The 13,866-nt window shown below is 41.0% G+C and overlaps 1 protein-coding gene across 1 annotated transcript in view; it reads right to left on the bottom strand.

Moving 5' to 3' along the window:
• Nucleotides 1-13,866, bottom strand: part of ttc27 (tetratricopeptide repeat domain 27) — an 82,303-nt gene that overhangs the window by 8,589 nt on the left and 59,848 nt on the right. The window contains exons 13-17 of the mRNA XM_080869046.1: nucleotides 13,435-13,662; nucleotides 12,289-12,387; nucleotides 11,134-11,186; nucleotides 6,540-6,705; nucleotides 423-620 (exon numbers count right to left, since the gene is read on the bottom strand). Coding sequence (XP_080725172.1) covers nucleotides 423-620; nucleotides 6,540-6,705; nucleotides 11,134-11,186; nucleotides 12,289-12,387; nucleotides 13,435-13,662 — 744 coding nt within the window. The remainder of the gene's footprint in view (nucleotides 1-422; nucleotides 621-6,539; nucleotides 6,706-11,133; nucleotides 11,187-12,288; nucleotides 12,388-13,434; nucleotides 13,663-13,866) is intronic.

The raw sequence follows: 13,866 nt of genomic DNA, 5'->3' as shown, positions 1-13,866 counted from the left end.
TTTTATAATGTAAGCTAAAGACAGTACATTAATAGAAAGAAAAACAAATGGTATGCTTTAATTTGATCAAATTTATCTAAGATGATGACAAATGTTTGTGTTGAGGATTATCTTTCTGTAAAAGTCACCGCACACCACTGATTTAAGTGCATTTAGTTTTTATTAATGTTTAGGTGCCTTTACTTTGGTTTTTTATATAAACAAGAGGCAGATGAAAATGAACTTGTATGTGAAGTTGTTTCCTGCAGATTTCTGCATTACCTGTTAGGAAACAAACCGTTTGGAATCACATGCTTTGAATGAAGAGCTGGTCTGACCCTTTGTATAGCTGTAAAGTAGAAACTGGCAGATCCAAGACTTGTTAGAATAAAAAAAAACAACAAAAACAAACAAACAAAGACATGCGAGTGCATGTTACTGACCTTGTCGTCGTTTTCTGGGTTGGAGCTGTGGCCGTCACCATACAGCAGGGCATACTGTCGCCATATCTCAGCGTCACTGCTGTGGCGAGAACTGACCCGACCTAGGAGCTCCTTCAGTTTGGACTGGAGGGCTCCTGCCTGCTCACCCTGGCTGTCTGTCAAGTTCTCAACAACTGCTTTCACCAAGATCTGCAGAATCTGATGGGGAAAAAAACAAGTTTAAACATCATCATGGAAGATCTGATTTACTGATTTAAATGTGTTGCTACAACCTTAATCACTGTTAATCCAACCAGCAACGTTGCTCAAGACCATTAAAACCCCAATGACTGAGAGGCTGGATGGAAAATAATGGGCTTATGGGAAATGTGGTTTTCAGTTTTTATTTTTAAACTTGAATTTGTGATGGTATTACAGAAGTCTTTAAATAAATAGAGTTACTAGTCTGCTCATAATTATGCCAGTTTGCCACAGTTAGTACAGTTATTAGTACAATAAATAAATAATACAGTCAAAAAATAAATAAATGAAAAACAAATAACACAAGGAAGGAAACTTCTGCATGTAATACGTCAGCTTACTATTGGAACACAGATGAGTAATCAGAGGCCAATTGCACCAATAGAGTTTCGGTCTGATCATAAACTAAGCCAATCATGACTTTTTAAGTCATTCTAAGTCTGTTGCAACATCTAGGTTTAAGCCGCCTTCTTGGTATGACTGGGTGTAAATCTTATGGCTAGCCAGGAGCCAAAGTCAAAATTAGTACCGACATTAGGCATCACATGTTGACTTTACAACAAGCAAAGGTGGTAAGGACAAAAGCCATCAGCTGGACATATACAAACATGAGGAGATTACAGGTTTCAATAGCTGTCATGGTCAGGTCCCATCTTATCTTAAACACTTTTATAATACCGTATCAACCCATTAGAGCACTTTGCTCTGAGACTGCAGGCTTACTTATGAGTATATAAAAGGAGAATGGTACCCCTTTTCTGTGGAAGCAGTTTGGATTCAGGAGACAGACACCTTCTCTACTTTTAAGATTACGGTAGGCTTAAAATGCTCCTTTTGTTAAATAGTTAGGGTTGGATGAGGTGACCCTGAATCCTCCATCAGTTACTTTGCAATAAACTTGGCGGTGGCTATCATGGAAGATATGATTTACTGATTTGTGTTGCTGCACCCGTTAATGTACCGGTACCACTTTGCATGTAGGGCCTTTACCTTACAATAATAAGAGCCTTGAGGTGAATGTTTGGGGCTTTCTAGATAAAAACTGACTTGAAATTGATTAAGCCTGGTTCTGTCGCAGATTTCTTGCTTTTAAAAGGGATTAAGATTCGTGTTGAAGTGTCAGGGTGTGAAATTAGGTGCAATAGTACTAATTTCTGTGTTGAGAGAAAACAAGAATAACAGGCAAAAAGTTTCTAGGAAGTTCATTTCAAGTTCTATCCAAAAATGGAAAAGAAAATCTCCTCCCTGTGAACAGTAGCTGTAAGGAAATGAATGCATGTGCAACTATAGCCCCCATTAAACCCCATGAAGCACATTCTGCTGTAGATTTCTTGCTGTTAAAAGAGTGTTTCCTTTCCAGCATCAAGTGCTTGCTTATAGGCATTTTGTCTAATTGTTGGGGTTTTCTCTGTATATACAGAGTCTTTACCATCCATCCATTCGCTTCAACTGATCTTTTTCAGGGTCATGGGAAGCGCTGGGGCCTATCCCAGCTGTCACAGGGCGAAAGGCGGGGTCCACCCTGGACAGGTCGCCAGTCTGTCGCAGGGCCAACACACAGAGACAGACAACCATTCACACCTATGGGCAATTTAGAATAATCAATTAACCTATCCCCACAACTGTTAGGTAAAAACCCTGTGGGGTCTTTACCTAACAGTATAAAGAGCCTTGAGGCAATGGTTGCTTTGGTTTGTTGCTGTATGAATAAAACTAAAATTAAAATCAAACACTGTCTGATATATCTCTCTGACCTTACTGAAGCGCCATCTCTGCACTGTAGTTTGTGTTGCACCACAACTCAGCCCCTGATTTTTTTAAGCTGACAAAACTGTATTCATTTTGAATTTTTATTTCTTTGTACAGTGTGACTCAGTGTGTTGTCCTGTCATGAGCCTGGCAGAGTCTAATGCATAACTTTATGCTAACCTTACCGGAACAAATGCATAGCATTTCCTTTATCCGTTTCCCTGTGATTGGCACTCGTAAGCTTCGTAAGCATCAGGTGTCAGATCATATTCTCAAAAATGTTCTGAAACCCAGTAGCAGAAACCCTGACTGGCATTATTCTCATCCATGGACATGTGGAGATTTTCCAAGTTTTCCACCTCAGTGGGCAACAGAGTGCAGTGTCAGCATCAGTCTGAAGACATTTTGTCTTTCTGGTCATTCATTTGTCATTTTTGCCTCATTCCCCTGAGTCTTATCTACCATTTGCTTTCGTTATGATTGACTTTGAGTTCTAATAAATATGGCTCACTATCAAAATGTAATGACTTGTGGCTATAATAGAACCTAGGTCACAATAACTGGACCATGTTCTGGATTCGAACCCCGACCTGTTAATAGAATTTGACAGACCATTTCTCATATTGACAGTAACATTACTTTAATCTACACAGCATCTGCCTTTTTGTCTTTACAGACACTGTGTGTCAGAAGGTTGCCGGTTCGAGCCCCAGCTCCGACAGTCTCAGTCATTGTGTCCTTGGGCAAGACACTTCACCCATTGCCTACTGGTGGGGGTCAGAGAGCCCGGTGGCACTAGTGCTCAGCATCCTCGCCTCTGTCAGTGCGCCCCAGGGCAGCTGTGGCTACATTGTAGCTGCCATCACGTGTGTGTGAATGGGTCGATGACTGGATGTGTAAAGCGCTTTGGGGTCCTTAGGCACTAAGTAAAGCGCTAGACAAATACAGGCCATTTACCATTTATTTCTGCCATCTACCAGTTCTCCAACCCCCACCAGTTAGTGAACCATCTGCCAGGTTGCACTGCAGTCACAATTAAGATAAATCAACTGCAAGGCTATGGAGCAGAGACTGTAACATCACGTTAGACATCCTGCAAAACACCTCAGAGGTGTGCTGACGGACACATCCTCTACATCTGTTCAAACTCCAACACACTAAGTGTGATTTTAAGAGGGTAATCTGTAGTTCAGTCCGTTTGATGGGATTTTCCAGTGAATTCTTGTGAATGTGGCAGTGCAAGTACATCTGTAAGTATTAGTTTTGTATTTTGGTATTTATCACTCTGGTGAAAAGTGATATTTAAAGGAAAAAAGTAAATGAATCGATTAAGATTCCTGTTGAAGTGTCAGGGTGTTAAATTAGGTGGAAAAGTACTAATTTCTGTGTTGAGAGAAAACAAGAAAAACATGGATAACAGGCAAAGAGTTTCTAGGAAGTTCATTTCTACCCAAAAATGGAAAAGAAAATCTCCTCCCTGTGCATAGTAACTGTAAGGAAATGAATGCATGTGCGTCTATATCCCCCATTTAACCCCATGAGGCACAAAAGCTGAGTCATGTGACCACCAGCTCCTCTTGTCAGTAGCCCTTTCCACATTCCATAGGACAGCAATCCTTGGTGGCCCCTCCCACCTTCTGAGCCTGCGATGAAAAACTAACACAAAAAGCACATAAAATGAAATAAGGCAAAAACGTTGCTTCTAAATTTGTTACTGTGATCTAAGGAAATTAACATAGTCTGTCACCACCAGTTATGCAAAGCAGCATTTTAAGGTGAATCGAAGTAAAAACAGACGGGTAAAAATAGAACAGCTATTTAAAGTACAGACTTTCAAGCTTTGACAGACTTTTCGGTGATGAACTTAGGGGACAGTACTACATTTTATTAAAGTAGTCATATAAAAACATTTAATCATCTCATACACGCCAGCACACACGGGCCTGGCTGTCGCAAATCGGCATTCAACATCGCTAGTGCTGTTGAAATGACCCAGTCCAAAGTCAGGTGCCGCTGACTTTGGACTGGTTTTAATCGCGTTCCCTTGATGATGATCTGCACGAGTTTGACATCTACATTATACAAAATACAGAAGACTGCAACATCAGCCATTGGTTTCTGAACTTTACCCTTTAAAGCCTTATTTGCTTTTATTATTCAAATGTTTTTATTACATAAAAAGCACCTTGAATTAATTGGAATAATTTAACAAGAAAAAAGATCGAGTAGAGGATTAAAGCAGGAAAAAAGCCAGAAGTTGAAAATGCCACAAATGAAGAGGGATGGCTGTCAGAAGCTACTCTTAAGGAAGGGAAACAATCAGGACAGGCAGGTGTATGCCAAATTACACAGGAACTGGACTGAATATCAAAAGCAGCAGCCATCTGTGAAACACAGTGGAGCTTCTGTCAAGGTTTGGTGCAGCACTTCAGGCAGTGGTAATGGCGAGCTTGTCAAAATTGAACAAGTTCTATGTTCACTGAATTATAAACACAGAAAAGTACAGTGAGATTCTGATCCACCAGTACCATCTGTAATCCAGGTCAAACAGATTGACCTGGATTTAAAACAAAGTTGAACACACATGTGGGCAGTGGGCCGGTCGCGGCTGGCCTTTGCAGAGCCTGAATCTCAACATTATTGGAGCAGTGTGGGGTTATCTAGACAGAGAACAGAACAAAAGGCAGGCAAGATTCAAGGAAGAGCTTTGGGCCATCGTTGTAGAAGCCTGGAGTCTGAGTCAGACTGCAGCTGTTCGGGGACCGAATTCTAACACACAAAAAAGTGGTTGCTATGACTACTTGCAATCTGTTGCTTGATATTTTAAAAAAATACAATTCCCAATTTTTCCTAGTTGCAAGGAGGTTGTAGTTTTGTTCTCACTCTAGTGTGACTGAGCTATCATTAGTCACAGTTGATATTACTAAACACTCCTTTTACAGCACTCCTTAAATGTGCAATTTCATGCTCTTTTCCATGAAAGGGCTTTGGTGTTAGGTTGTCTGTAGGAGATTGTCGGCCATTAATAAACTGTTCAAGAAAACTGTGTTCTGAGAAGATATTTAAAAATGAGGAGGAGGCAAGCAGAGAACTAAAGACTGAGTGAGCTGCTCTGAAGCTGCTGCTGCTGACCTTTTCAACCGGTGTGCTTTTACATCTGCCAACCTTATTGATGAGGCTGACCAGGACACAACCTGCATAAATGACCATTTTGGTTGTTTGAAACAGAGACGACAAAGAGGGACACAACAAAAGAGAGAAAAGAAGAAGATCATGTATTGTGGGATAAATGTGACTGTTTGTATATTTAATTCCGAGGCCCACAGGATCTCTGAGTCAGAGCTGTGATTTTATCCATTCCCATTAGGCTGGAAGACGTCTTCTTCAAAGTTAATTGCTCAAAACTATGTGAGTAAAATGACTGCAGGGCTGAAGCAGACCATTAACAATGGAAATACTACCACTGGCTGTCTCGCCTTGTTTATTCAAAGCTGATGGTTAATTTCTTATTTAGAATGCATCAGTTGCTGTGGAATTAATGAGCTGTGACTACAAGAGGCTTTTCCTTCAGAGTTTCTAAATGACTCGGCATGAGTGACCACAGTGATAAAGATTAACAGTTTCACCTGCTCGGTGTGTTGTGATTGGACAACAAATCACGTTTCCCCGTCTCACAAAGCTCTGAGACTTTGCACAGAGTAGAAGAGGTGGATAAAGCCAAAACGCTGAACTTGAGCCAAGTATTCCAGAATTTAGAGAAATGTATATCTTTTGTTTCAAAAGTTCTTCCTTTCAACACAGACAAAGCTTCATTTACAGAAAGTCAGTTAATTGGTGCAACTTATTAGGAGCACTGCAAGGTGAAAGAAATACAGAGAGCAAAGGGACCAATTCCTGCTTCACAGCTCTGTCTCATGTGTTCAAGTCAGACATTTTTATTTGTTATTTTTGACCATGGTGAGCTAAACCTAACAGATTTCAGGAGACATAGATTGCCCCTGAGAAGCTTTATCCAGCCAGGTATAGTTTATTGTTTGCCAAGCTGTGTCTCATTAGACACGCAGCCTAGAATAAATGTTTTCCCCATTCTACATGGAACAAAAGAAGAGACTAAGTGCAGTCATGTACCTGGATGTCCTTGTAGTTCTCCCTCAGGTCCATAAGACGGTGGTATGCCTTGATGGCTTCAGCAAAATCTCCGATGTCAGTGCTAGCAACAATGAAGTTCTCCCAGATCTGCCAGTGTTCGTAATTACACTTAAGGGCTTCCTGCAGGGTTCGAAAAGCCTTATTTCTGCCAATGACAAAAAGGAGAGACAAGTTAGAAGTAGATCATTAAATGTGTTGAACAGAGTTCTAGGAAGTTCTAGGCTTGGTTCATTTCAAAACTGCTTGAGCTTAACTGGCAGTAGAACTAACCAGGTATTAATTAAAAACTCGCCTGCTTTGCTTCGGTTTCAGGCCCGAACGGACAGAAGGCTGCTGTCAAGGGCTAAAAGTCTACCTCTGTATCTGAAAAGCCCCCACAGCCAGAAATTACAAAAAAAACAAAAAACACAGAGACACGAACATGGGCTGGAATGAAGAACTTCACATATTTTTATTTGGAGTATTTTTATTGTTTGTTTGTTTATCTGTACATTATAAATACATAAATAAATATCTGAACACTGTCTGGATGGTTACAAAGTTCTGGGAAGTTCTGATGCTTGTAACGACTGCTGTGAAGACTGTCTCAGCAGGCAGGCAGAGATGACTGTAAACTGGGACAGGCGAGATACTATTTTACAGCAAAGCTTAAGAATGCACTGGATTTACTTCTGAATGACTAAATGACAGCATGGGACACCCTGAATGAGAGCGACTTCACTCATCTGTAATGGCAAGTTTGTCATACAGTTCAATTCAGAATTACTTTGGTCTAAATTCCTTTTATAGACATTAGGGAAGAAAGACAATGGTTGAATATTAATAAATTCCATTCCACTAAGCTGTTTCCCCCCCACACAGATTTAACGATGAAGCTAGATCAAAAAGAAGCTCACAGTTCGCACGCAGTCCTCCACAGTAAGCAGACACTGACACCAGCTGAGGACTGTCTACACTAACTACAGATGAACAACAGCCTCCGTTTTAAAGCAGTTACTGCTGACAACAAAAACAGTTAACTTCTGCTCTGTTTCATGAAAGTCTCAGTATATTGAGAAGCAATAATTAGGGTTTCCCCCTAAAACCTCAGCATGATGACTAAGTGAAGAGCTTTAGGACAGAGCAAGTTTTGGCGATACAAACTTTTGAGCTGCAAAGCACACCAAGTGCAGACTGCACACTTATTCAGAAAACATCTCCCTCTACTAAAAACCAACACTCCTAGCAGTAACTATCACAACTACAACAGGCATAAGACGTGATTTTTGTTCACAGATTTTATGCAATATGCAGTAAATTCAGTACAACTGATTCATTTAAATACTCTTTTCCTGAAAGGGAAACTCTTTATGCCACAAGGCTGCAAAAACACTCTTGTCCCAAACTATCAGCCACAGAAATGACCCTCTTTAATACATCCAGTAGCTTTTTAATGTCAAGAGAAGGCTTTTCACTGCTGTCCACAGTGTGTTCTTTTGTTGTGTCTCTCATAACATCTGCAGATGGCCGCCCCTCCCTGATCTGCCAGAGGTTTCTTCCTGTTGAAAGGGATTTTTTCCTTACCACTGTTGCCAGGTGCTTGCTCAAAGAGGTTTGTGTAACTGTTGGGGTTTTGTCTGTATTATATAGCAGCGGTCCCCAACCCTCGGGCCACGGACTGGTACCGGTCTGTGAGTCGTTTAGTACCAGGCTGCGAGAGGTGAGGCTCGGGTGTGAAATTTATGTTTTTTGGGGTTTTTATCTTTTTTTATCTTTATTTTTTATCGTTTTTATCGATAACTTGGTTTCTCCTGGTTCTTTTCACGTGTTTTATGAATATATTTTCTTGTTTTTTGGTACCGGTACTGGTTTTATTTTGTTGTATTTATCCACGACACCTTAAAGGCCGGTCTGTGAAAATATTGTCGGACATAAACCAGTCCGTGGCGCAAAAAAGGTTGGGAACCGCTGTTATATAGGGTCTCTACCTTACAATATAAGGGGTCTTGAGGCAATGGTTGCTTTGGTTTGTTGCTGTATAAATAAAACTAAAATTAAAATGAACTACTGTCTGAAATATCTCTCTGAACTTACTGAAGCGCCATCTCTGCACTTTCAGTTTGTGTTGCACCACAACTCAGCATCTAATCTGTACTGTTTGACCACTAATTGACCTTCCATTCAAGCCCAATGACATGCATGTTGGTTAAATTAATTAAAAGCTTTACCCATATGTGCATTCATGTTACAATGCTTAAGTTGGGAAGGTTCAAGTCCATTCGTAAGACTGGTCTTAACATTAAACAACTTTCCAGTTAAATCGCTGATTTTTTTAAGCTGACAAAACTGTATTCATTTTGAATTTTTATTTCTTTGTACAGTGTGACTCAGTGTGTTGTCCTGTCATGAGCCTGGCAGAGTCTAATGCATAACTTTATGCTAACCTTACCGGAACAAATGCATAGCATTTCCTTTATCCGTTTCCCTGTGATTGGCACTCGTAAGCTTCGTAAGCATCAGGTGTCAGATCATATTCTCAAAAATGTTCTGAAACCCAGTAGCAGAAACCCTGACTGGCATTATTCTCATCCATGGACATGTGGAGATTTTCCAAGTTTTCCACCTCAGTGGGCAACAGAGTGCAGTGTCAGCATCAGTCTGAAGACATTTTGTCTTTCTGGTCATTCATTTGTCATTTTTGCCTCATTCCCCCTGAGTCTTATCTACCATTTGCTTTCGTTATGATTGACTTTGAGTTCTAATAAATATGGCTCACTATCAAAATGTAATGACTTGTGGCTATAATAGAACCTAGGTCACAATAACTGGACCATGTTCTGGATTCGAACCCCGACCTGTTAATAGAATTTGACAGACCATTTCTCATATTGACAGTAACATTACTTTAATCTACACAGCATCTGCCTTTTTGTCTTTACAAAGGCTACTAATTCCTATAGGTGTTCCAACTTTTCTGGATTACTTACAGCCCCCTCTGTCTGCATAAAAGCAGTGTTGGAACACACTGTGGTGCCATAGCCTCGTGAGCATCAGTTGAACAGTATTGACTACAGAAAGTAGTGTGTTGCTACAAAAATGTTGAGAGAAAGGTAATTAACAATGGAAGAGAGACAGACCATCATGACACTTAAAAATGCAGTCCGTTCCTACAGAGAAATCACAAATAAAGTCAAGATGTCAGTGAGCACAGTTTGCTTCACCATCAAAAGGGACTCAGAAACTCTGACAGGAAGAGGTCTGGCAGACCCAACGCCACAAATGAATCTGAGGACACGTTTCTGAGAGTTCACGGGACAATGGCTTCAAGTACAGCTTAGTCTCAGTTTCAACTGTGAAGAGAAGACTTTGAGCTGCAGGTTTGTCTCTTTGTCAGAATAAGACAAAGAGGCTTGGCTGGGCCATGGAACCATAGGACTACTGAAGTCTGGAGAAGGTATTATGCACTGATGAATCAAAATTTGAAATCTTCGGTTCTTCACGCAGGATCTCTGTAGGCGAAGGGATGGCTCCATACTGTGTGGCATCAACTGTCAAACATGGAGGAGGAAGTGTGTTGTTCTACCACAGCATTCTGCAGCACCATGCAAAACCCTCTGATCTGCCTAGCTGGTCAGGGGTTCATCCTACAGCAAGATAATGACCCAAAACGTACATCCAAGCTGTGCCAGAACTACCTCAGAAGAACAAGATGGTAAGCTTGAAAACATGGAGTGGCCAGCACAGTCTCCAGACTCAAACCCCATCGAGCTGGTTTGGGATGAACTGGACAGAAGAGTGATAGCAAAGCAACCTACAACTGTCACACATTTATAGAAACTGGAAACGGATATGAGAAGAACTTTCTGAACAATATTTGATTTCTATTGTAGAAAGAATGCCCGGGTGTGTTCAGCTGTTATATCTGCCAAAGGTGGCTACTTTGAGAAGTTTAAGATACATTTTGATTCCATGATTTCTTTGATAATTCCAATTGATTATTTGTATTGTGCTTTCTTTTCAGAGTGGAATGAGGCATCAAACTGCATAATTTTCAATAAAAAAAATGGAAAAATGGGGTGTGTTCTAAAACTTTTGACCAGTAGAGTACGTTGAGCACGTTTTGTAGTCAGTCTGCACATTGTAGTTTCAATAAGGTGGACATCCAGCGTCATATTGAAAGAAGACTAGTGTAAAATAAGAAGCATAAGGAAGAACCTTAGGAATGCTCCCAGAGACTGTAGTTTAGAAATCTGAAGAGATAACTAAGGTGGGAGGTAAAATCCACTACATGGAGGTGTATGTCATTCTGTTTTAGAAACTAAATACCATCAATAGCAATTTAGAGAGATATGGACAAACTTAGATGCAGTTGACCTCTGACCTTTCTGTCATCATCACCTTTGGGCACATTTATCCTGCCCAAGTTATTTTGAAAGACTACTGGAGCGTTTTCCAGTCTGCTGGGTGTGGATGGTTTCAAACACTTTGCTGCTTACGGCAGAAATCCTATTGGACAAAAGTCAACCCATTCTATTACCTGGCACACACGTTCTTACACCAACAAGTTTCCAATATGCACTACACTCATACTCACTTCATTTGGAGGCGAATGTAAGCTGTAGAAAGGTTGTTCCATGCTTCTGCATTCTGGGTGAAGGTGGGGTAGGGGGTTGGGCGAGACACAGGTCAGTGAGGGAAAGAAGACAGTGGGGAAAAGGAAGTAAAGAATAACAAAAAAATCCTACAAGACACAATTTTCAGGTTTATGCACATAAAGAAAAGCTGGAGTGACTATTAAACCCTCACCAAATGAGTTGAAATGAGAGACGGCTAGCGTCTATATATTTGCTGTGCACTAACTGTGTGCTATGAACATAAATTTATTGAAACGTTCACTTTGGGAGGACCAAGCAGAAACAACCTCCGAGACTGAAAAATAATCACAACTGCCACAAACTGCGTTAGCTCAGTTAGCACTTCAGGCTGTCTAGAGACTCCCACAAACTTCACTTCATTAAAAAGCATGTTTACAGCCTGTTTAAAACATTTTTTCCAGTGGTCTACAGAAAATCTCCCCTTCGTAACAGTTGTCTGCAGGGTGCCCTTTTTCCATTACGCAAGGCGTAAAGTGAGCCATGTAGTTCCTTTGACATCTATACACATGCAACAGTAGTTGATTGTTGTCTACTAGCTTCACATCTACTTGTTCTACTCACTGTACTTGACATCTCCATGTCTGTCACTAAAATAATGTTATGTAATATGTAATTTAATATGGCCCTCTGCTTGGTACAACCATCCAAGAAGTGAAATTTGAGTATTTTATTAGTCTGTCAGTCCTGCAAGCTTACCAGCATTAGGACAAAACACTAAGGCTGCTGAGGTTTCAAAATGTGGAGCTCAAAACAAATAGGTGCTGTTACAGTGGCAATGTCCACTGTACAGTGGTACATGCCAACCTGTGGTGTCGCCCACACCAACACAACTCTATGAACCACCTGTCAGATTTGCCTCCCTGTGACTTTGTCCAGTTCCCAAAAGTGAAAGATGCAGCATAAAGCTGTAGTTGATGCTTTGGACATTACTGAAATAAACTGCATGATTTATTTGTGTTAAAGAAATCTCCATGCACTAGCAGCCTCAAGCAAACCCACATTACTTGGCCTTTAAAACTAAGGATGGACTTGGAGAAAAGACATTATGTCAAAGAGTGTCCCTAAAAAGAAAGACTGTGTGTGTAGGTACTCACGTCTGGCTCCAGTCCCACACACCTCTGGAAAGCCTTAGCAGCTCCCTCATAGCCCTCCAGGGCAAAGTAGGCACAACCAAGAGAAAACCACACACCGAGCTGTGCATGCACGCGCGCGCGCACACACACACACACACACACACACACACACACACACACACACACACACACACACACACACACACACACACACACACACACACACACACACACACACACACACACACACACAAAAAGGTTTGTATTGAAGTGTTAAATTAAGGCACAGATATTTCCCTGAAATGAAAGTGTGTGTTAACAAAGCAAAGAAAGATTAAAATCCTGACCAGGCTGAGAATCTATCCCAGCTGCTCTGTTAATATGTACTTATGCATAGAGGTGTTTTAATTAAATATCAGTGATCCCACTTACACTGATTACACTGATGGGTTTAATTGTCTTGTATCTTGTACCTGATGTCTAAAAATCTGAACATGTAACTACATTTTGAACAAATTAAATTCATGACTAAATCTGGTTGCTGTGCCTGTGGCTCTTGCCATGCTTGCTCTAACTAGGTAACGCATGGCTGTATAATGGTGACCTTGTACATGTCTATTATCCAGTTCCACTGCTCAAAGGTTTCAGACAGTGTTTCTCCACCAGCTGGATCACTAGGTTGTAGTGTTCTTTGACATCCTTCAGGTGCTTTCACAAAGAAGATCTTGTGCTAGCAGTTAGACATACTTTACTGAGTTGGACTGCAACTAGTACAAAACTTCTGTTATGTCACCAGTTGCATTGCACTCTAACAGCCTCCTTAACAGGAATACAGTCACCAACCACAGTCCAGGATGGTGGAGTTGAAATTCATCTGCAGGATTCTAGACTCACTGAATTTACACCTCAGCCAAACTAAATCTGTGGAAAACACTGAAAGGTGAACAGGGACCAGTGTAGAGACTACAGAACGGGCCCAGCATTTTAACCACCTGTAGGTCTGACCCATTCTTACACATGTAATAGTGATCACTGGCACACTCAACTTTTAGTACAGTTGAGAAAATAATTCATTCTTGTGCACTGCTGAACATGAAAAAAGTTTAAAAGAGTAAATTATTATTAAACTTTATAGACAAATGTGAGAGAATGATGATTTGCTTGTACCTGCATGCTGTTGATTTTGAGCGACTGCTCAAAGCAGTTGACGCACTGCTGGAACTCCTTGTGGCGGAGGTGTAGCAGGGCTTTGGAGCGCATAGCTCTGGCGCTGCGCTGACCTGACAGCTCCCATGCACGGTCGTAATACTGATGCTCCCTCAAGATGTCTCCTAGTAGACAGTACAGACTAGGTGTCTCCTTCTTCTCCAGCTCCCTGCACACAATCTCCTCGGCCTGAGCACAAACAGAGAAGAACAAAGGTGAGTTCAGATGAGACATGTGAAACTGCATTCAGCTCCCATGTTTGTTGGATTTTAGGTGGAATTTAACTGATTTCATTTCCAAACATCGCAACATGAACACTAATATCTACCTGTGTTAGATGTTAGGACATACGGAATATACCTCAGCGTCGACCTTTTTGAATGCCTCCAACTT

Source organism: Rhamphochromis sp. 'chilingali' (assembly GCF_963969265.1).
Source record: "Rhamphochromis sp. 'chilingali' genome assembly, chromosome: 20".
In the NCBI taxonomy this organism is placed as follows: domain Eukaryota; kingdom Metazoa; phylum Chordata; class Actinopteri; order Cichliformes; family Cichlidae; genus Rhamphochromis; species Rhamphochromis sp. 'chilingali'.
This window is presented reverse-complemented; position numbering and strand designations above follow the sequence as displayed.